A 25,032-nucleotide genomic window follows, 5' to 3' on the forward strand; every position below is an offset into this window, starting at 1 on the left:
ACCATAACTATGTGTCTGTTGTCCATTGTCTAATGTTTTGTTGATGTCCGTTAACTTTTTCAAACATTTTCTCCTCTAAATCTATTAGACAGAATGTAACCAAACTTTGCTTGAATGTACCTTAGTGTTTTTTAAACAATCCTATCCTGAGGTTTTTTTGTGATCTGGCAAAAAACATGGCCACCGTTACTAAAAATAGACCATATGGGTCAAATGCAGAAATTTGGAAATAACACAGTAACAGTTGGATTTAGCTAAAATCTGATATTGTTCAGAATAATGAGATGGACCCTTACCAAAATTTTCTGAAAGTCTTGTTGATGATGGAATAACTTACAGATTTTTTTACTGAATTTTACATTTCCAACTTTGAAAATCTCCTCTGAAACAAGTGGATGGATTGAAACAAAACTTAGCATAGATGTTATGTAGAACATCATTAACAATCTGTGCCTGGGGATTTTTGCTGTTACTAAAAATAGACCATAGGGTCAAATCACAGAATTATACAAATAACTCATTAACAGTTGGGTTTAGCTAAAATCTGGCAGATGTAAAATTATTCAGCATGATGAGTTGGAACTATGCCAAAATTTTCAGAAAGATCCGTTGATGAATGAATGAGTTATGGGTCCTGAAATGGTATTTTTACCAGAATTTTATATTTCCAACTTTGAAAATCTTCTCTTATGAGACTACTAGTTGGATAAATTGTAACAAAACATGGCATGAATGTTTGGTAGGATATCCTTAACAATCTGTGTGTGGAATTTTTTTGAACTGTCAAAAAACATGGTAACCATTACTAAAAATTGAGGATTTGAGGAAATTACTTGAAAACCAATGGGTTTAGCCAAGTTTTCACAGGGTATTATTTATCAGCATGGTGAGACCTATGCCAAAACTTTCATGATGATCTGTTGATTGATGTTAGAGTTACTGCTCTTGAAGAGTCCAAAAATGACTATGAAAGATTTATTTTGTAATATGAAAACCTAGTGGATAACTAAGTAAAGTCATGAGCCCAGCTTTAGAAAACTTAAAAACTATTTGACCAGGAGAGCCTCTTGTTTTCTCCGTCTGAATTATTTTTGAGGTTTCCTGATTCAAAATATGGATTTTGTCATTTGTATGCCAAATTTTGCTTTGCTCACAGTTTAATTGAGGGACCTAAGATGATTGGTGTATCTGCTTTTGTTACTGTCCATAAAAAACATGACCAGCTAGTATTATGGTTGTTAACGATAAGGCATAGACTTCTGTAAAATGATTGATATCTCAAAATCAGAGAACTATGCTTTATAGGCAGATTTCTTTTTGTAATGAGAGATAATTTTCAATTAGGCAACATGTGGTAAATCTCATACCTGTTTGGTAACTTTGGATGGAGATGTGTACACATGGGGAAGAAACATGGATGGACAACTTGGCAATAACTCTAGACAGGATGTGGTGAGTATATCATATGGAAGAAAAAAGGATGGACAAATTGGCAATAACTGTAGACAGGTTAATGGCAAGTACACCTATGGAAGAAAATGGATGGACAACTTGGCAATAACTGTAGGTAGGATGTGGTGAGTACACCTATCGAAGAAAAATGGATGAACAGTTTGGCAATAGCTCCTGACAGGAAGTGGTGAGTATACAATTGGGGGATGGATGGAGAGCTGGGCAATAAATCCAGACAGGATTTGGTGAGTACAAAATATCACGAACACAGATAACATGATATAAAGCTGATTTACTAAAACTTCAGGTACAAGTGAATTTAAAAGCTGGGATGGGCTTAGTACACCACTTCTTTGTGCATAAAAATACATCATTTATGGCAATATTGTAGTGTCTACCTTACAGATTTTCTGTTTTGCTTCTGTTATTCCTTAGGCCAAAGTTTACATCATTCTCCATAAAACTCCAGAAAAGGTAAGAATGTCATTTAGGGAATGTTAACATTAGGATATTATATTATCAAATAGTTACTCTGTATCCCTTAATATGTGCATCTTTTCCAGAAAAATCCCTCAATGGTGACCAGTATAAATGACCACCAGGTCATGTACATAGCAGCTGGAGGAGAATTTAATATTGCCATGGATTCTGATTATACCTTGTGGGTCTGGGGCAAAAATGAGTTTGGTCAGGTGAATATCTGTTATTTACCTTTTTGTGTTAAATTAATTATTACCTTTTGACAATATTTACTCAATTTCACCATAAGTTTCCATCTGACTACTGATAAATTTGTCAAAATTTTAAGGTATAGCGTGCTCTAGATATGAAAAAGATACATTAATTATATTTTGAATGAAATAAAAATGGACCTAACTTTTGCTGTGCATTTTTTCCAATATGCAGAGGATGACCAAGTAAAAAAATCCCCAGAGTTTACTTAATACAGTCCACTTATTTACAGTGTAAATCACCTGTTGTGAAGAGGTAGTTTAAATTACGTGTTGTGTACAGGTAGTTGAAATCACTTGTTGTATACAGGTAGTTGAAATCACCTGTTGTGTACAGGTGTTTATTGTCCTTCTATTGATTGGCATAGTAACTTGAAAAGAGCTCACCTCTCATGTATAGGGAGCATCTCAAAATATTTTCTCAACCTAGTTTATTGTAAGCACTCTTTGCAGAATTCTTAAATATGGAACAGCATTGAGATTTTTGATATTCTAAAACAAAAATCGCATTTAAATTTTAATCATCTAGGTCATCCATGCTTATCATTATTTCTATGTGCACAGACTTGTATGTAGTCAGATGGAAAATTTTTATTAATTTAAGCCCTTCTTTGTCAAAAAGAAATCCATTCTTCAATCATAAAGTCAAAGATGCCTTAAGATTTATTGATTCTACAAATTAAGATTAAAAAGTTCCCTTCTATTTGAAATAGCAAAGGTAGATTATATTAAAAAAATAAAGGATTTCAAAGAAGAAATGAGTGCTTTCACTCATACTTATTGTGACTGTTGGATTTCTTCTACTTGTGAGAGAATTCTAATAGTGACTCATGGAAAAACCTAACAATCTATATTGTTGTACTTCCAACAAAGTTTTGCGATAACTGCTATTTTTGATCTAATATGAAGAGACAATGTTAAATCATCATTACATACGATGTTTGTCTCCCCTTTGTAGTTAGGACTTGACCAATCAGAGCCGCAAAGAAGAATCAGACCCAATAGCAACTTCAAAGAACATCTAGTTCCAACATGTTGTAAGGCTCTACCTCGCCTACAGCATCAACACAGACACTTAGCTTTATCTAGGTCAAGGTCAACAAGCAGTGAAGAGGATGTTGTGGTATGTATATATAGTAAATTGACTTTTGGTTTTGGAAGACTGAGGCAGTATTTTTTTTTTTTTTCATTTTTAGAAGGAAGCTGAAATTGAGTTCTGATGGAGGAAATTTTTTGGTGATAGTTTAAGTCTTTATATAAGTATAATGTATATTTTTGTCCTAATGTGTATGTATCTGTCTGTCTGTCACACAAGTAGTGGATGTGTTGTATTTATAGCTGTAGGATTTGACGGTTGCTTATTGAGTTTAATCTTTACACGTCAGCAGAGCCAGTAAACAGTCATTTGCAACTGTAAAATCAAGATTGACGACAGCAGATCTTCAAATACAATACTATGTTCTAATGCATCGGTCCAATATATATTCAAATATGGCATCTAAAAATATTTGAAATTTCTTCTGTGCCTGGGTTGAAAAATTTAGGGAGTTGAAAGTTGAATTGATACCATGAAATTTATGACCTTACACAATAAAATTTCATGTTGCATTAGATTTAGTAAATTGATGTTGGTGCAAGTACTAGAATATTAAATTATTTTCTTTTTTAGTTAAGTGAAGAGGATGATTTTGTACCACACATTCCAGATCTCCAGTCAGAAACAGGTGTTAAATATAGCAGAACTGTCTTACTTAGTGTTTTAGAGGTATGGCTAATATGCTTTATCTTTGTAGAGGTAAAAAAGTAAACCTTTCAATTTGAACTTTTAAGATTTTGTTTTTAAATGACACTCAGTATTTTCTCATGGTTGTTTAATAAAGACTTATATTCAAAAGAAGTACTTTGCATTTTCTATTAAAAATAAACATCCATTTAAAACTTTCTTACTACATGTATATGATTTGTCCTTTGAGTTCTAAGTTGAATTTATTCTTACAGCATTTACCAGATGTATGTAATTGTCTAAAGCTGTTAAGGATTTATGTTGACAACAAGGATTGGCTCAGTGCTGCATATGTCTGTCTACATCAACAAAACTTTCCTCAGGTAATTAATATACTTGTATATGAAGAGGATGATTTTGTACCACACATTCCAGATCTCCAGTTAGAAACAGGTGTTAAATTTATGTTGTGAAAGTACTATTGTTTGTGGGGTTTTAATTTTCTTGGTTTTCGTGGGAAGGGCAAACCAAGAAATTTGGTTCCCAACGAAATGGAGAATTCAATTAAAGTGAAAACAGAAAACCTCAAAATCACAAATTCAAGAATCCACGAACTTGTGTTTTTCCTTCCCAAATCAATGATAATTGGTATCCATAAATTAAAGTACTTTCACAATAATACTGAGTTTGATTACAAACATACCTTTGTCCTGATTTGATTATGTGACTTAAGACCTTTGACCTGATTTGATTATGTGACTTAAGACCTTTGACCTGATTTGATTATGTGACTTAAGATAAGTGCAGTTCTTATTTTAAGATGTGTTTTCTACTATAATCTTTTCATAACATGTCGGCCTCATGAGCTGCTGTAAATATCTTTTCTTTGATTGTTCCTCTGTATGATTTTACAAATTTTATCTTGGATGGTTGTCAAAAGATCTTTAGAACTTTTTTATAAAATGTATAAGTTCTAAATTAAGTAACACTTGATATTTTTGAATTTCAGGCTTTATCATTCCACCTGACAGCTTTGTCTCACTACAAACCTTCATTAGAGGACAAATTTTCTCAGATTGCTGTCATGGTTATTAACAAGTATACCAGGTAAATAGCCATGCTGTACATGTTGTGTAGCAATCTAATTCACCACAAATTAAACAAGATATAACAAGAATGGAAAAGCTGAATATGTCAAAGAGATAACAACCTGGATGAAAAATATAAACTCATGGCCACCCATGGGTCTTCAATGAACCACAAGGAAACCCTCACGCCACAGGGCAGGTGCCTGACACAACAGTGTTGAGGAAACTCGCATGTCATCGGGCAGGTGCCTGACACAACAGTGTTGGGGAAAACCTTTCGCCACATGGCAGGTGCATGACACAACAATGTGGAGGAAAACCTCACACCACAGGGCAGGTTAATGACACAACAATGTGGAGGAAAACCTCTCACCACAGGGCAGGTTAATGACACAACAATATCCTTCTTAGCTTTATAACTATTCCTGATAAGTAGTAAACTATGTTGATTATCATCTTAATACACCAAGTCATTTAAAATTCAAACATTAGTTTCCAAGTGTTTTATACATGATCATAACTATTATTCATTATCTGGATCACCAAAGCTGAAAACAGGTGAAAGAGGTTGGTCTTTCTGTCCAACTAAGGGGTTATCTTAAACTTAGAACTCCTTTAATTGGAAAACTGCAATTACTTTTAACACATCAAGGATGTGCATCTTCCTTCTTTGGTTATGATGATTTTACTAAAATGTGTAAAGTTGTTCATAGAAAAGATTTTTTTTTGTTTTTCAACTCAATTTTTTTGCATGTAGTATACTTTGTTGTGTAATGTTTGTCACAATTAATCTGTCATTAAATTATTACTGACTTGACAAATATTAACAAGCTACCCTATTACATTGCATTGTTTGTGTTTTTCTAGATTGTGTATTGAGCAAACATCATCAGCATCAGAGAAAGAAGAAGTTAATAGAATGTTATTGTCCCAGGTAATTTAGAAATGGTGTTCTTGTAGAAAATTATTGTCCCAGGTAATTTAGAAAAGATGTTAATAGGATTTTTTTGTCATAAGTAACTTAGAAAAAATATTAATAGGATATTATTGTCCCAGGTACAGTAATTTAGAAAAGATATATATAGGATAATTAATTGTAAAGAGTGAATAACCAAAATATGATGACAAGTACTGAAAGCTATGATTCCCTGCTTGAGTCGTATCTCCAAGTATTCTCAGTATATTTTGGTAAATCATGATAAACAGTTGATTATCCTATTTATTTTATAGATTTCCTCAATAATGTACTGCTAGCAGATTGATTCTAAGCCATTATTGGCATTAAACTAACTTACAAGAAAAAATTGGTAAATTTTGGAAGCAGTGAGTCCAAGAGTGAAAATACTGAATTGGTTTAATATGCCTGAAATTGAATTTAGGCATCCATAGATTGTCTTCTCAAATCATATGCTGAAATTCAATCATAACATTATTAGCGAAAATAGTGAATCACCGAGGTTTCTTTTGTTAATACCTCTACTTTTTCAGATTTTAAAGTTCTGGGAAAAGCATTCTCTACCAATATTAGAACTGGAGATCATACTTGGAGAAAATATTAATAATTTTGCCTGTACTTTATGCACTATTCTGTTCTGGTGAGTTCAACTTAAAGTGCTTGCTTCTATAATTTGTTACTTTTATTTGAATTTATTTCTTTTGCTTGCTGTCATAATCAGATTTGTATCTTCCATGTCATTAGGGAAGATAATTGTTTAAGATATTGAATTGTTGAATTATGATGGTTTATTAAAATTTTGTTTATTTTCTGCCTTATAATGTATACAATGCTTATAATAAAATGTAATACAAATGTTTTGCTCACTGTTATTTTAGGACTAAATCAGAGGAATCTGACCTTGAGATTTCTAACAAATTCAGGAATTCTTTCTCAACAACCTTCAAGTTTAAAATCCTTCAGACTGTTATTCAGACAATCAGTGATAATGACTTTGAGAGACGACATCCTGCTCTGAACCAAACACTCTGTATATTGACAGGTCAACAAAGTGTTACATCTTTGTCAAATCTAAATCCATTTAGTCATTTGTGGCAAGATGTTGTCCAAAACCTTCAGAAGGACACTACTAAATACATTTATGTTTCTCGTAGTGAACTTGACCACCTTAATGAAAACCTCCATTCGTCACGTAGAACAGATTCTTCAGAACCTAACTCTGTTCTGTTTACATGTGGACATAATTACACAAGACAATCCTTTGTGGAAGAAGTTTTAGGTAAATTTGAAAGGGAGGTAACCCATGGTCATACCAAGCTTGAGAAAAGTGGGAGTATTCTAGTACAGTATTATCAGAGACCTGGGATGTTGTGTGTGGCTTGTCCAAAATGTGTGCTTAATGCTTTGAATCAATGAAGAAGTTTGTTGTGGTTGCAGCATTTCAAAGCAATTAATACTCGGATGTGTGTTTGTAATGCTTTGAATCAATGATGAAATCAGTGTTTTGAACCATTGAAGAGAAACTTATTTCTTGTGCCATATTAAATTGAATTGTGATAATACTCAGGATTATACTTGTTAAGAAACAAAATGTTATGTTCATATTTTTTTTTCATATCTGAAAAATATTGAAATAAAATCTTATTTTGAAGACTTTTTTTTTACAAAGAAGTGAAGTATACTGGTTTCAAATAATTGTTCACCACACTCACTATCAAATTTCTGAACTTCATAAAGAATCTGATGCCTGAAAGGTAGAGCTTTCATTTCCTTTAATCATCAAAGACTCTAAAGGAGTAAATTCACTAACTCTTGTTTCAGGCCTACTATTTTCACGAAGTTTCAATTTACTATTTCAAATTTTCTAATTGCCTTTTTTAAAGCTAAAATATTATCTGAATGTACAGTAAATACAAGCTATTGGATCATAATTTAGTCACAAAACACTACTTCCACAAAGTTTTCAAGGAATTTTCACAAAAATGAGAGGATTAGGGTATACTTTTTAATCCAAGAATATGGAGCGCAGGCTATGAACAACACAATCTTTTCTCAGAAGTTGTGATAGTATAGAAGGTTATTTTTGTATAAATATCAAAGAGTTCGACAAATGCGCTGTATATTTTCTACATAAAAATGTCTCATTAAATAAGCTGTTTTAACACAATTCGACTTTATTTTCATCTACAATTTTAGTGAAACACAGGCATTAACAGCAATGAAACTGTTTTATAACAAAGGCATATATTCAAATACATGTACATGTAGTAAATTATACAATTATCAAATTTATTTGAAACATGTTAGTTTTTGGGGCTGATTTTGACATTTTCTGAACATACTCCTTTAGTTACTACTTGTAGTATTCAGTGGATATCTGTAATAATGGTTCTTTACTGTTGACAAGTCAATATAAACAATTATCTTGCTAACACCAGTCTTTACTGCATTCAGATTTTCTCAAGTCTGGCAATTTCCTTCAAATCATCAATTTCATTTGATCTGATTGGTTGAAATTTGATTTGAGGAAGGATTTTAGGAAATCTCAGTTCAAGATTTTTTTTTATGAAACTAGGCACTGATTATCTGCAAACATCCTCAGTTTCTTTTGGGCAAAATGATTTCATAATAAATGGTAAGTAGTTTTATGATGGTAAGCTGTACCAAGCTTTCCATATTTCCAGTTCTATCAGACCAAACATTTATTAAAGACCTTATGGTGGTCTCTCTAAGTATTTACTATTTTATAGGGTTTATGGCATGGTACATTTGTCATGTTTCATCAGATCTGTTCCCTTTTCTATAAATTATGTGTTGAATGCTGGGAAATAACTGATAAAATCTATGCAGTCGTCATCAGTAAAGTCCGAATAACAAACATCAAGATAAAAACTGGAAAGTTGGAAACCACCGCAATAAGTCCAGACTTGGTATAGGCATTCCCAATATAAAAATGTTGGTAAAACCAGTTTTCATAGCAAGCTAAACCCCTGCTTCCATTACGGATCATTATTTTTAGTATAATTCGACACAATTGGGTGACACAAAATTTCCACTGGTCAAAATCAGTAAAATCCATTTTTTTCACAATTTTTCCAAAATCTGGTGGTGAAAATCTTACTATGATAAAACTACTTTGTTATATATGTTACAAGGGACTCAAATAAATCAAAACCAAAATTTGTTAAAGATGATTTTTTTATTGAGGTGATTCTATTCTATTCAAAAAAATAATAAAACAGAATGTTAAAAACGGATTGATTCATTAACAAAATAAAAATAGCAACAAGTCATATAACAAAACACTACTACCCTCACTGTGTTACAATTACATGTACTAGACCAAAAGTGATTGTAATTAAACCAAATTTTATAAAATAAGAAATATTCAATCATTCAGCCTTAAACACAGGAATATTCAATTAAATATTAAAATAAATTTATAAAAATAAAAAATGCAATGTACTTGTGGCAGATTGTAATCAGTCTAGTGGAGTATAATAGAACCACTGATAATTTCATAGGCAAGAAAAAATTGATTGGAAAGACACACTGAAATAATAAATAGTTGATATATTAATAAATCTGTGCTCAAACACATAAACATGAATTGTGCTAATATTAACTTTTCTAAATCTAATGTTTTTGGGGTTTTGTTTACTAGTCTATTAGTTAATAATCTATTCAAAGATATTGACTTCGATAACTGCTTTAATTCATTATTATATAAGGCCACAGAATTCTTAATTCAGTTACTTCATCAAAATTTGACAACAATGTAATTCCATCTACCAATGAGAAATGAGGAATCAATAAGCACTAATTGCACAATAATTGAACAAAGAGAGTCATAAAATAATCTTACTGTAGAAAGGAGGTTTACCAATGGAATCAACCATGGGGTGTATACAAAGGGTTTAATCAAAGAATACATGTGTAACTGCACTAATAGATAATTTATCATTTAAAATGAACATGTTACAAATGTTATATTCTTACTACACTTTAATATAAATGGCCTAATAATGCTGATAAAAAATAATAATATTTCGAAATACTGCATTGCCACTGATTTAAATAACTTGTGGGGTAATTTTATTATGAGTTATTATCATAAGCACTTAATAAACATCATAAGTAGTGTTTCACTGAGTAAGGAACAATTGATAATACGTTACTTACCAAGACGGCAAAAAAAATTATTTAAAAGTTCAGTCATATGATACAAAAACATTATCACAGATAAATATATTCAAGTGTTTTTTGTTGTTTTTCTTTTTTTCAATCATACTACATCACAGTGTAACATAGAACATAAAACAACACAGTGTAAAAATACAATCATATTACAACTTGACTTTGTATGATGCAATTAAGATCATCTTCATTATTCATTCTGTGAAAAAAAAGATGGAATTCCAAAATAATTTATCAATATCAAAAATAACAATGTTAAACAACACACCTTAGTATAAACAGTATGGAACAGATTACTATGTAAACATTAATTTACAAATTAACATTGTTTTGTGATAACGATCTGTTCGGAAGCATTTATTTTTACCATTTTGTTATGTAATTGTTTTAAATGCAATGTCTTGTTACATGAAGCATTTTTTTAATAGAAAGATATACATTTCAAACTTTCTCAACAATTTTGAAAAATGAGAAATGTAAAAAATACAAATCTATATGATTCAGTTATCTCTCTGTCAAACTGGTCATGATTTATAATATCATATTGTGCACATGAATTCAAACAAATTCTGTAAAAAATATGAAGGTAACAAAATATATTTTTGAAAAAGAAAACAGCAGCAAGAAAATAATTTATACAATTTAGCGACACACACACATACTGAACACATAAACTCTCAGGCCGTGCTTTGGTTGGCATAGTTTTCAGGAGAAAACATACGTCTTGGCTGGTAAACATTCTTAGGCACTGGGTGAGAGTAAGTCCTTTGGTCTGCTCCATGTGGATTCACAGGACCCACCTGTAATACAATTTTATTTTATAACTAATGAGTTTTTTAAGTACCAATATAGCAAATTGCTGTTAACAGATCAATTCATAGAAGTCAAAAAAAATTGAAATCAACAAAATTTAATCAATATGAAAGATATAATGTTCAGCAAAAGTATAAAAGAGTGATTTAAAAAAAAAATGACAAGAAAGTAATAAAAAAAAAAAAACTGACATGAAAACACTTAGTAATGTTCTACCCAATCAAATAATGATCATTAACCTAACATGAAACACTTCTATTTTAAATGGGTCATAGAGGAATACCCATTAACAAAATCACTGTACATGGTATAAAAAATGTGATGTAAAAGCTATAATATGAACAAGTAGCAATATTCCATGCAGATGAACATGCTAACTATCATTTAATAACCCTTTATAAATCCACTATATTTCATGCAGATGAACATGCTAGCTATCATTTAATAACCCTTTATAAATCCACTATATTTCATGCAGATGAACATGCTAGCTATCATTTAATAACCCTTTATAGAACCACTATATTTGCATGCAATGTCATGCATTGTTCATATGAAGTAAACACTTCACAAGAGAAAAGCTTTGTCTACTCTACAATTAAAAATGGAAAAAAAATCCTGACTTTTAGAATAGGGCACTGATGAGAAAAATATGTGGCCAGGGACACTAATGTGTTACACTGTCTTTCATGTTAGAGACATGATGACATTGATGCAGTCTATTATTTTATTGGAATTAGTCCTATAATTCTATTATAATAACTTTTATGTCTTTCTTGTGTGTTTTTTTAGTTGTTTCTTTAAAACAACTCACTAAAGGTTTAAATGACTAAACAGATGCTTGGTGCACACATTTATTTCCATTATCACAAGATCATGCGGCTATATCCATTTGAAAAAAAAATGTAAAACCTGAAACATGATAGAATTATTGAGAAACACAAATTAGGACATAACAATCAAAGACACGCATACAAAAAAGGAGGGGTTGTATATTACTTGGATGTGACTAATTGCACATCAAGGTGAATTATGTCAACCTTCGTCAGTCTGATTGGTTAAACGTGATATGTGAAATTAATGCACTCCATGCCGACATACATTTCACCTGATCTATATTGTTGGGAGGAGTTTAGATTTTTGTCTTTTAGGTTTGCTGATGCCAACATATTCTGATATGAGTGAATGTTCTCTGGTTGGTTTAGATGTTTTGCTCCAGCCAGCGATAGACTGAGCTCGGTTATGTTTGTAAACAGATGTCCATTCCGTTCCATCTAAGAAGGATTTTTCATGTTTAGTTATAAAACTTGGTTCACGTGTAGGCCCAGGTGGTTTTAGAAAACTTGGTTCACGGGTAGGCCCAGGTAGTTTCGTTTGATTCTTTTTCCCCTTTCTGGTTTGCTGGCGAGTCCCTTGAGACATGAGCTTTATAATGAAATGATGAATTAAGTGAAAGCATTAAAATAAATGTCATTAAAAAAAAAACGAAATTCTTTCTCAGTTTATGTTGCAACTAGAATTTTTAACTAAGCCTTCTGACCAACTTATTACAAACATAAAAAAGTATAAAAAAATTTGTAGGCCTTTCATTAAGAAGTGGTACTGTGTACTTTTACCCGCCTAAGCTACTGAAAGGTACCTCGTGAATTTAAAATTTCTTACATGTTTATAAAAGAAAATGATAAAAGGTAGCTCCTACAAAACTAATGGTACCTACATTGCAAAGAAATAATGAAACCCCTGAACTTATCTGTTTTAACTTGATTCTGGTGAGTTTGACAATGATTACATAATGTGCCTTAGTGTGGTTAGGGAATGAAACATAGATTTATTGTCCATAATGTGATGACCTTATGAATTAGCACTTAATGGACTAACAACATCAGAATCCTGACACTACTGATAACACAAAGATGACAAAGAAACACAGAAATGTTAACATGCAAATTAAAATCTCTTTTCAAATTTGTACTACAATGAAAAATTAAATTGCAGTTGCAGAGAGACAATAACACTCCAACAGTATCTACAAATAATAAATCATGCCTGGAAGTAAAATAAAAAGTATGGCAAGCCTATGACATTAGCATTACAATATCAACTGGCAGTACAAAGTGAGACGTAAACCTTTGGCTACAGAGATGTAGTGTGTCGAGACAAACCAGTATGTTGTCTGGTGTGCGGTCTAGATCTGCTTATCTGTAGGAAACCATTAATACACAAGAAATTATATTAGTGACTTTGTCAAGCTGAAATGGAATCATGGATAACACTTGTGACATTAAATTAATCTGTAAATAAAACAAAAAAACAAAAAAAGTAAAAACATAAAACCATATTGATATATATATGACTGTTATTGATATATATATATGACAGTTATTGATAAATATTTTTGTCATCCCTATTACATAAGCATGTGATTCATGCAGTCTACATATATCACAGTTGTGAATTATTTTCAATAATCTGGCCATTCCCTATAATTTTCAGTGTCAGTCTTAAGCAGTGACTTCTTTACCATCAGTTAGTCAAGATCATTGCTGAAGCATGACTCGACCTCTGTTATAGGGGTCAGACAAGGTTCTGTTCCTTGGAGAACATCTTCATCTTCTTCATTATCATACTGAGGGTATTCAGTTGGCATGTAATAATATATAGGAGGTAGAAGGCCAAATCTCTGTTTCCCTTCCTCACACTGTTGTTTTATCTTCAGTTAACAAAGATGACAACAGACTAATTTGTAGACTTTTATAGAGTATAGAAATGACTTAAATAAAATGAACATTCAGTGTCAGGGAGCAATGTCGAATGTTTGTGAACTATAAAAATGTGAAAGAGTCATGAAAAACTTGAAAAAGAAGCTCTCAAGAGCCTGAATTACTCCCTTGGTTTAATAGTCTTAAAAACTTCAATATGTGCAAAAACTAAAATGGTCGAACACTTTTGATAAAATATGCACAGATGATATTTGTCTTGATACTGAATATTTTTGTTAACATCAATCATCATTCAACTTATGTTTTATTTGGACCAATAATAGATATAAAATAGATATAGAAATAATGAACATTTTATCATTTTATCATTCATCAGCAATCAGCTATTGCTTTGTTAACAGCAGGAAAGAACTGGGAAAATGGTTCAAAATGACAATTTCTGTTTTTTTTTCTAAAATTTGCACCAAAAATAGCTACTGAAATACTGAACATTAATCATCCATCCGCATTTGTTTTCTAAATAACAGGCAAAAACTGCCAAAAAATAGTAAAATCGGCATAAAAAGGGATATAAATCTATAATTGGTAAATCAAGTATCTTGAAATTTTAAGGGAAGGAAGATATATATCTTTGAGCAATAGAGTTTAAGATGTCTTTGGTCTGTTTTGAGATATAAGCAATAATATATGATGATACCCCTACATTCCTTTTAAGTAACAACAGCCATGTTTTTCGATAAGGGACCATAATTGAATTAATTTTGAGAGCAGACATGCAAGGGATGATTCTTACCAAGTCCCATCAAAATCTGTTCAGAAGTTTCAGAGGAGAGATGATAGATGATGATTAATGCCAAGTGATTATAAAAGTTCACAAGGCCTTTCAGGACAGATCAACTAAAAGGGCCATTGTTATACACACACTTTAACCCCAATTAAGAAAGTAACACAAATTATATTTTAGTGATAATACAAATGATATGTTAATAAATGTTTTCCCAGTGTTGTCATGGTAACTCACCTGACTCCATCTGTATTCCTCATCAAACTGAGCCAGTTGTTTCTTTAGTAGGATCCAATCAGAAGCCTGACGAGTCAAACTCTTCGACAAGTTCTGGTGCTGTAAAATTTCCAACATAATAAAATTATCTTAACATTTATTTCAGTTAAAATATTACTGTTAGTTTATTCTAGTATTAAAAATGCTGAAGTTAGAAGTTCATAATTAAAATCTGGTAAAACTATACATTTTAAATCCAACAATTCTGTTTAAGTAAAACTAAGTCAATATCATGGTCAATAATAATGTCGGTTAATAATAATGTCAGTTAAAAAAAATCCTGTTAAAAACAAACATCAACATTTTCCAATTTTTTTTTTCAAGTTTACACTGCACCTGTGTTTTTTCTCTCTCTAGCCTCTTTGACAGTTCTCTCCTGTTCATTTCACTTGTATCAAGACGATGCTAAAAAATTAAATAAAAAAAAAAATATGACAATAAATGTGTAGTATCAATCATGATCAAACCTGTAACATTAGGATAACAAAGAACAATGCAAACTAAAATAAGGAAACTTGTGAGCCAATAGTGAATATTCCTGGATTAATTTTTTGCAGAAAACTGATCACACCTTTTGGCATAACTACAGAAAGAACATTTTGAAATTTCAAGCCATTGTGATAATAAGTTGCAGAGAAAAGTGTGACAGCTTTCAAAGATATAAAGTAAAAAAAATAAACAAACAAGAATATAACAATTAATGTATATCCCTTAACCATGCTATGCATTTAATAAACACCTTAGTATCAATATCAACAAGATAATGTATGCTTAGTTGTGAATACCCCACAATTCAGTCAAATACAGGAAAAGAACATGGTACAGATCATCATGCAATAGCAATACACCAAAGTATTCCTTCCAAGCTGAGATATCTGCTACAGAAAAGTGTAACAAAAAGAAAGACAGACTGACCAATGAAAAAAGGTAACAATGAGTGGGGAATCATTATCAAGGAGAAAGGATTTTTGTACTTTAAATTAATGTTATTTCTAACAGACATTTGTCACACTCTATTATGTATACAACAATGCATTTGGGTTGAACACATGTTGATATATCATAACATTTTTATTTCGGATTTGAACTTCAACACTGTACTTCTACTGGATTATATATATATTATAAACTATTAGTTATATACATAAAGATAATCTTAACAGTCATTAATAGCATCATCTAGCTATTCATTATAACATTTAATGACCCATTCAATCCTAAAAAATGGAACTTGTACCAACATTTATAAAAACGATATATGCTCACAATACCCTACATGCACACACTTTCTCAAAAAACCTTCATTCCCTATACCTAAATAAAAAGGATTTACCTTGACCTATTTCTGTAAAATCAATCCCATCCAAGTTTTTATTGGTGTCATTCACCAAAGTTTGAATGAATGAAGACAATGCCACAAACCTAAATAATTAATTTTTAACTAAGCCCCTTCTCAAAATGGTGACCCCCTTCACCAATTTGTGAAAATCAATCCCATCCAAGTTATTTTTTTTTTTGGCTTAAGTCCCCCACTAAAAAAATGTTTCTCCAAATCTGATTCTTTGAAAATCAATCCCATCCCCCACTAAAAAAAGTGTTTCTCCAAATCTGTGAAAATCAATCCCATATAAGATTCAACTGCTAGTGACCATTCACAGAATTTGAATGGTTAAAAAAAATGGAGGCGATATCCAAACAATAAGACTGAATCATTGAAGTCTCCCTCCCACAAAGTGGTTCCCCTTGACTTTCTGTGTCAATCAAAACTATCCAAGGTATTATTGGTAGTAACCATTCACCAAAATTTGAAGGAAATCAGTACAAAAATGGAGACCCTATGCAGGCAACAAGCCTAAATCTTTGATTTTTTAAAGTAAGTCCTTTTTGACCAATTTCTGTGCACATCATTCCCATCTAAGATTTTATTGCTACTAGCTAATCATCAAAGTCAAAAGGTTATCACTAAAAAAGTGGAGGCGCTATCCAAACGACAAGAAGTTGTGACGAACAAGGAATAGATGAACAAATGAATCAAAAACATTATACCATCACACAGTATAATAAATATAAGTAATATTTACATGTAAGTGCAGTTCTCAATACTTGCAATCAGCCAATCTTTATCAGACATGTAAGTGCATTTCTCAATACTTACAATCAGTCCATCTTTATCAGACATGGAAGTGCAGTTCTCAATACTTACAATTAGTTCATCTTTATCAGACATTTAAGTGCAGTTCTCAATACTTACAATCAGCCCATCTTTATCAGACATGTAAGTGCAGTTCTCAATACTTACAATCAGTCCATCTTTATCAGACATAGCATGTTTACATTTCTTAATCAACCCAGCATTGTCATGTTTCAGTCGTCCTATTTCTCTATGTAATCTTTCATTTTCTTCAACTAAAACCTGGCAAAAATTAAATATTCATAACCATAAATTACCAGATACACTCTCTCTTGTTATGCCCAATAATTTTGGTAATAAAAAGTTTGATGAGCTCTTTCTACACTCACCAACACATTTTCTTGTTGAAAGAATATTAAAGTTTTTTCTCAACCTGCACAATGTTACTAAAAATGTACCTTAAGACAACTCCTTGGGTTATTTCTATGAAAAGGGTATCATGGGACCTGGTTGCCAGTTTATTTTCAGTACCAGCTGTTTATTTACATTGTTTATACTATTCAAACCAAGATCTGATCTCCTGATGACGACAATCATTTACTAGTGGTATAAAAATATATGTCAAGAGAAACACTAAAAAAATTTACAGCCAGAGTTATCCCCCTTGAGACATATAAAGTATGCTTAATCCAAGGAACTGCATATAATTTGTAGGAATGTTATGCAAAATACACACTCATACAAGTCCATTATAAATGAGTGTTCTGTGATGGGAATATGTTTTATTCTTTTTTTACCATTATTTTTGAAGGAAGTTGAGATAATTTCAATTATGAAACATTTTTTCCTTAAAATATATATATTGTTTTCTTTTTTACAATTTGCTTTCAAGGAATAATTCATAATTTATGTGGGTAAATAAGCAATTTTCCCAGTTTACCATTTGACAATGAGCATCACAATACATCAATAGACACAATAACTAATTATGAGATATTAAAACTTTAAAACCTTTTAATGAGTATTTTATAGACTGGTCTAAATTGAACCAGATATTTCAAGACAATCAATCAGTAAGTTGGATGCTACTTTGCACTACAGAAGTAACACTAAACATGATATTAGAGCTAGCTCAATGAAGCCACTGCTCACAGCAAAACATTCCATCCAGACTTAGTTATGTAGTCAACAACAGTGTGTAAGCTTGAAAAGAAATCATCTTTGTTATGTGGTCCACAACATTGTGTGTAAGCATGAAAAACAATTCATTTTTAAACACCCAAAAAAAAACACCTCCAAAAAGTACCTCATTTTTCCTTATAACATCATTAACCCTGACATTTTGTCCTAGGAAGCTTGAAGCATTATTATTGGCTCTTGGGGAATTAATTTCTGGTTCTGGTGTGCTATGTGCACCCTCTGGTACACCATTTCTCCGTCGCTCCATATCATACATCTGATGATACTTCCTAGCAAGTTGTTGAGCTTTGTTTAACTCTTGTTGCATTTCTTTAAGTTTGCCATCAGCTTAAAACAACAGTTAACATACATGTACATAAATATACAGTAACTTTTTAAAATAAAATAAATATTACACCATATAAACTCCATCCCCAAAATAGCATTCAAGAATCAACAGAACTTTTCATCTGGAAGGGAAAAAATGTGTAAAAAAGTTAAAACATTTTTTTTTTTAATCTGAACAAATCTTGGTACAAAGTAGTAAATAATAATCTACTTACACAGGAAAACTTTTACATTCTTTCTTTTTAAATGACATACCAAAATATATAACATGATAAGCAAAGGTCAAACTCCATTCTATAAATCCCTAGGAGAGTGTAAATCAATCGTTTACGACAACCTTACCATCCTTAGCTTTCTTCTCAAACATCTTCATCAGCCGTAGAGTGTTAGTTTTAGAGGTTGTGTTGTCATCATACAGTCGCTTGTTTTGTTGGTTTAGAAGTTTTGCCTCTGTCATTTTTTCATGTAGAGATAGTTCTGTTTTCAGTCTATGATTCTGCATTTCAACATTTCTAAGTAGCTGTGATTTCAGTTCATATGTAAGTACTTGTTCCTCTGGTGAAGCCATTGGCCTTCTTCCTTGTCTATAATTGTACATTTATTTGTCTCTGTAGGCATTTTTACTAAATATAATTTTTTCACTCTGGGTTTGACACTAACTTTTCTTGCTATAGGTAGCTCACAGGACTTTTTGAAAGACACACAAGGTAGTCCTCAAAATTATGTTGCAATTCTGTCCCTTGGATAAAATTTAAGAATTTGTTTTGATATTCCAAAGGACAACCTGTCTACCAATTAAAATTTCAAGGTAGTCCTCTCTCTAATTAAGTAGGCTCAGGTCTACCGGACTACTGTTAGTGTTAAATCCTGCCTGTCCTTTTTTATTCATGCCCCTCTTTCTTCAACCAATTATTTTCTCTTACTTAAAAAGCTTAGAAGTTAATTATGATACAAAATTATACTAAGAATTGCTGTAGTTTATTTTTACTGACAATTTAACATATCAAACATCAGCAAGAATGAATACAGAAAAAACAGAAACTGTGACCCAATGCCCACAAGGGACAAAATATATACCAAGTCATCAGAGCACATAAATGGTCAGTAGCCAGCCATGTCAAGAGAAAATTATTGAGATGCTGGCCAGATTTGTTAGGAGAAAAGGTGGACAAATTATTTCTGTTGGCAACCTTCCTAAAAATGGTTACCATTAAAAAATTGTAAAGTCTGTTTTTTTTTATGAAATATTATACACTATACATATTAACTGTTAACACAGAGATATGTCCCATCTGTTGCCTATGATTCAAAACTTGATTGATGGTGACAGTGTTACTTATTTTGTATATAACGGACAATACATAATATCAACTCAACCATTTCACACCACCACATGTGGACAGATTCCTCAGGTATAGTTTATTGTTTGCAGATATGGAACTGTGACTAAGTGATTATCTCAAAATCAATGGACTTTTACTGTCGAGGCATTTGCACAATACTGATTTTTGAGCTAATTTTGGTATGAATCAAATAAACGGTTTCTGAGAAATACCAACTTAGATTGACCAAGCATATGTGGTTTCTGAGTAATACCAACAAAGATTGACCGAGCGTATATGGTTTCTGAGAAATACCAAAGAAGATCGACCGAGCGTATGTGGTTTCTGAGAAATACCAAAGAAGATCGACCGAGCGTATGTGGTTTCTGAGAAATACCAAAGAAGATCGACCGAGCGTATGTGGTTCATATCAAACTAATCTAATAACAAATCTTAACATGAAACATGTTGGAAACATAATATGCATGTCTAACCTTTCGCTGCATTTATCACAGGCCAGACAAAATGAAACTTAATCATAAGGCATTTGAACCTTCTAGCCAGAAAAATACCCAAAAAAAATACTTATCAACATCACAGTTAATATCCTGTAAAATTTAAAGTGCATGCAACTTCCTACTAGGGTCATGTGTTCATACACCAGAATACAATGAGTATCAGTCTCACTGCAACCAAATCACTGCAAGTATCAAAGGCTTGATGGCAGCATGATCACCAGTGTTTTGTGTCTACATTGTAAAAATGAATGATGACTAAATGAAACTGATGACCTGCATCAAATAACACTAACATCTAAGGGAGACAATTTACCGAGTGGAAGGGTAGGCAGTGCGTGCTCGTCCTATATAACTAATGGAACAATACAAACTTACATAAAACATAATATTTATATGAATATTTACAAGTATTAAAATTCAGAACAGAACTGCAATATCACAGTTTAGTTTAAAAGCATTTAAATCACTACTTATTCACAAAGTATCCCAAATCTCTTCAGAATAAGCTTCTTTCATGTGTTCACTGTCTTACAAAAGTTAAAAGATTCTGAAAAAGCTTAAAATGTTAATTAAATTTTCACACAGCTCCAAATTATATCTTCATCTAACAAACAATAAAAATGGGTACTGTCTCATTCTGGGATTAATCATCAAATACCAACAGTTTTTATTCTTTCAATTCCAAAATAAACAAATACTTTCTTGTAATACCAGAATTTTGTCTAAATCCAATGCTACTTACAAAAAAGTGGTATTTTAAGTTAAAATAAACTTACGTTGAGGTTTTTTCTTCTTCTTTCTTAGGAGCAGGTTTACCTAGTCTTTTTCTTAATTCTTCTTTCAATTCATCAATTTCCTTCTCAGTCTATAAGAATAAAAAAAACTGATCATTCTAAACAAGTAATACAGATTTATGAAACCAGAAACTCTTCATTGAACAAGATATTTAACTGAATTCAAAGCATTCCAATCAAGACCTTTAAGGAGTCATACATTTAATACTTTATCATTTCAAGTTTGTCAAAATACATGAAAAATTTCCTTAACAAGTTGTACATTCTATGTTTTGTCATTTTATTTTTATTGATGTATCAATACTGTAAACACAGCTTCATAGCACTTTTAATTGAGGGAAACAACTCACTTGTTGGTGCATTTTCACATGTTCATCAAGTTGGTTGTAAATTGTGTCCATAAGAGCTTTGGCATCTTTCTCTTTCTTTGTACTTTCTAATTTCTTCAAATCTGTTTTTATTTGTACATTCTTTTTCTCTGTCTCTTCTATCACTGCCTGCAACCTCTGTTAACACAGAAAATAATTTATTATTCAGAACATCATCGGCTAGTACTGTCCTTTAAACAGTATAATAAATCTAGAATTTCAATTTATATATATACAAACCTCAGCACAAATATATAAAGCATATTAATATACAAGTAACAAATACATAATATTCTGGTCAGACAAATAAAAGTGTGAATAAGTGTGTGATGAGGATAACTAATGTTTGTTGTAATCAAAATAATAATAACTTATGTGTATTTGTGTAACCCCCCCCCTTTTTAGAAACATGAAACAATAAAAAAAGAAACCTTCCTTGTTAATTTGAAGGAACAGAAATGTTTCACTGTAATCATGTTTATAATGAAAATGACGCATTAATATACTGTGACAGTACATACATTTGTGTGTATCAATTTTCATGGTTCAGGGAAAAGCCCAAATTTGTGGGTTCTTGAATTCATGGTTTTGATGATCCTGTCATACAATTTAAAGTAAATAATGTTTCATTGGGAATCAAATTTCATAGTTAACTTTACCCATGAAATAAATGAAATCTGATACCCAACAAACAATTATACTTTCACGGCATCTCAGGAAAGTAACCGGCACAGTCAATAATGTAGCTTAAAAAAAGAAACTCCAGTGCAGCCATAAGACGGCTGCAAAGATTGCTGACATACTTTTTTTCTTAACTGAAAATGATGAAGTACATGTGCATAAGATTTCCAAATGAGTAAAAAATGGAGATCATTGAATATTGTTCTTCAAATATTCATATAATTGGCTAAAGAAAAGTTTTCAAATGGGAAGTTGATGTTACTTCCACCTGAAATCAAATCTCATGGCATACTTATACAAAGCTTCTGTCAAACATCAAGTGGCTGTGATAAGTTGTTGCATAGAAAACTGAAACGAAAATATTGTGGGTGGACAGACAGACAAACCGATGAACTGACACCATCTTAAATACCTCCTACAAAGATACAACTACATGGTATTATTTACTGTGATGAAGATTTTGTGAAACTAGGATATTTATCTTATAAAGCGAGGATGGAAAAAAAACGTGGTCGAGAAAAAAATAAGCACATTAAAATGGTCATCTTGTGGCCTAGCCTATCATATGGCTGAAGAGTGATTATCACTGATAATAAAGGAGAAAATAGTCAGAAAACAAGACATCCTAATCCAAATATAATCTGTTTCTATTACAACCTGATAAACTTTCTACAAAGTTAAAAGGATTGATAACTATGGGATTAGAATTATAACATCTTTACTATCAATAATTCAACCTTCTGGCAGAACTAGGCATTATAATGGGTACAATTGCCACATAAAAGGCATTAGCAAATACAATCGTTTCTCATTAAAAGTGAATATGGCATTCAAATTTTTGTAACATTAAATGATAAAACTAAATCCCAAAAGACAAAAATAAAAGCATTACAAAAATTCTTGTTAAAATGTTTCCACTAGGGGGTTTACTATCAATATCACATCCAGAAGTTACCAAACATAATTATTAGAATGTATCTAATTTTTAAACAGTTTACTTGAAATAACATGGTTTACACTTATAAAGCAGGAATACTTTTTAAATTTTTTTGTTTGATTTTAAAATCTTATATCATTAAATGCAAGCATTTTCAACCAGATTTCAGATATCTCTTTGGATATCAAGGGGAAGCCTTCAGAGAAAGCCCTATTCAGGAAATCAAAAAGATAGCCCTATTCAGTTAAGGAAATCAAATGGAAAGCATAATACAGTGAATTAAAACTACAGGAAATCCCAGTTAAGGAAATCAAATTGAAAGCCTTCTTCAGTTAAGATAATCAAAGGGAAAATTCAGTGAAGGAAATCTGAAGGAAAGCCCTATTCAGTGAAGGAAATCTGAAGGAAAACCCTATTCAGTGAAGGAAATCTGAAGGAAAGCACTATTTAGTTAAGCAAATCTAAGGAAAAGCCCTATTTAGATTGGCAAATCTGAAGGAAAACTGTATTCAGTGAAGGAAGTCGAAGGGAACATCCTACTCTGAAAGAGAAAGTCAAGGAAAAAGCCCTACACAGTAAGAGAAGAAAGTTCTAGCAAGAGAAATCAAGCCTAAAACACTGAAAACAGAAAGACTGGTCTTGAACACATGTTGAAAAATTATATGTCTATATTAAAAATGCATCATAATTTCCAACAACTTTGATTTTCAGACTTCTGCATTATATATATATATACAAAATAAAGGTGATGATCCAATACAAAATAAAACAACATGTAGTGTCTATTATGATATAACAAACGCAGACAACAATATCAGAGTTATTCTGTAATATGTGATACATCCAAAACAATGGCTACACATTTTCATTTTTTATTGAAGCTGCCTTATGGGTTTATCTGATGTAATGTATAATTTTAAAATTCATACACTTGTAGTAAATTAAAAACATGATTTTTAAATAAACATCCTCAGCTTTATTTTGACTACTTCTGATCAGCATATATACACACAAATTATACAATTACAATGCATAGATCTAGGTACAGTGTGTTTTTGGTACTACATAGAGGGGTGGCAGTTTGACCTAGATGTGGCAAATGAGACCTCAGTGTCATTTACAGAGTTATCTCCCTTGACTTTGAATAATACAATATATTCTATATAATTCATATTGCCTCAGACCAAGAATTATAAGAGAAGCCATATATTAATTTATGTTTACTACAACATTTTAAATGAAATAACAAAACATGAAGAGCTTCACAGAGTTCAGCATGACACAACACCAGCATGTTGAGCCCTATTCACTTTGGCCTGGTGTGGACACAATACATGTATTAGTTTTTGACACATTTAAGCATAAGGACTTTTACTTCATAGTGGACACAAAAACTGGTTTGGACACAAAGTTGCACAACTTTTGAAATTCAACTAAGGGTGAATGAAGTTTTGTTATATCAAGGACATTTGCCCTCACTTCCTATAACTAAACAAACTGTTAGAGATATCTGAAATCTGTATGAAAAACACCAGCTTGGATTCTAAGGATTCCATTTTGCATGATTCTTAGCTGGACTACTACATAAATAAAATATTGTTCTGTCTAATAAACATATGCTACAAAACACAAAATGACTTGACATTCTACAAACAATATCCTATGCTGCACTAATGGTAGAAATAAAAAAAAAATAAAATAAAATAAAAATAAAGAATATAATCAAGCCAACAAAATACTGTGTAAATAACAACTATGTGTCCATCATACCAATGTGTCTAACTGTGCACCATCATCCTCACTTTGTTCACTGTCTTCAGACTTATAGGAAAATACATATTAATGTTTAAGAACATGTCAATAATTCAAGCTAACTGTGATTAATTATCAACTCAGTCAATGATGGCAAACTAATTCATTATGTAAAATATATCTAGTGGTTGTGAGAGAAGTTGCACAGAAAATTGGACTAACAATTAGGCAGTCACCATGATAACTATTTATAATATAGATAG

The 25,032-nt window shown here is 31.5% G+C and overlaps 2 protein-coding genes across 9 annotated transcripts in view; one reads left to right on the forward strand and one right to left on the reverse strand.

Moving 5' to 3' along the window:
- The window catches only part of LOC148626868 (uncharacterized), a 32,991-nt gene extending 25,391 nt beyond the window's left edge, over nt 1-7,600 (forward strand). The window contains exons 23-31 of the mRNA XM_088552988.1: nt 1,345-1,452; nt 2,016-2,144; nt 3,142-3,306; nt 3,853-3,948; nt 4,182-4,289; nt 4,916-5,013; nt 5,862-5,928; nt 6,483-6,589; nt 6,828-7,600. Of these exons, the coding sequence (XP_088409114.1) occupies nt 1,345-1,452; nt 2,016-2,144; nt 3,142-3,306; nt 3,853-3,948; nt 4,182-4,289; nt 4,916-5,013; nt 5,862-5,928; nt 6,483-6,589; nt 6,828-7,365 (1,416 nt within the window). The 3' untranslated portion in view covers nt 7,366-7,600. The remainder of the gene's footprint in view (nt 1-1,344; nt 1,453-2,015; nt 2,145-3,141; nt 3,307-3,852; nt 3,949-4,181; nt 4,290-4,915; nt 5,014-5,861; nt 5,929-6,482; nt 6,590-6,827) is intronic.
- Nucleotides 7,601-9,129: 1,529 nt separating this feature from the next.
- LOC148626869 (uncharacterized) overlaps nt 9,130-25,032 on the reverse strand; it is a 30,907-nt gene continuing 15,004 nt past the window's right edge. For 3 of the 8 annotated variants that reach the window (XM_088552712.1, XM_088552633.1, XM_088552561.1), the window contains 10 exons: nt 24,788-24,838; nt 21,382-21,537; nt 21,014-21,102; nt 18,740-18,981; nt 18,177-18,397; nt 17,039-17,152; nt 15,076-15,144; nt 14,701-14,799; nt 13,481-13,669; nt 9,130-10,946 (listed from right to left, as the gene is read on the reverse strand). In XM_088552712.1, the coding sequence (XP_088408838.1) occupies nt 13,487-13,669; nt 14,701-14,799; nt 15,076-15,144; nt 17,039-17,152; nt 18,177-18,397; nt 18,740-18,981; nt 21,014-21,102; nt 21,382-21,537; nt 24,788-24,838 (1,224 nt within the window). In that variant the 3' untranslated portion in view covers nt 9,130-10,946; nt 13,481-13,486. Of the gene's footprint in view, nt 10,947-13,086; nt 13,159-13,480; nt 13,670-14,700; nt 14,800-15,075; nt 15,145-17,038; nt 17,153-18,176; nt 18,398-18,739; nt 18,982-21,013; nt 21,103-21,381; nt 21,538-24,787; nt 24,839-25,032 lie in introns of all 8 variants that reach the window. The other 5 variants (XM_088552866.1, XM_088552786.1, XM_088552332.1 and 2 more) reach the window with 3 other exon arrangements.

Source organism: Perna viridis, chromosome 1 (genome assembly GCF_037379345.1).
Source record: "Perna viridis isolate PV_CMFRI_1.1 ecotype Kerala chromosome 1, ASM3737934v1, whole genome shotgun sequence".
Taxonomy (NCBI): domain Eukaryota; kingdom Metazoa; phylum Mollusca; class Bivalvia; order Mytilida; family Mytilidae; genus Perna; species Perna viridis.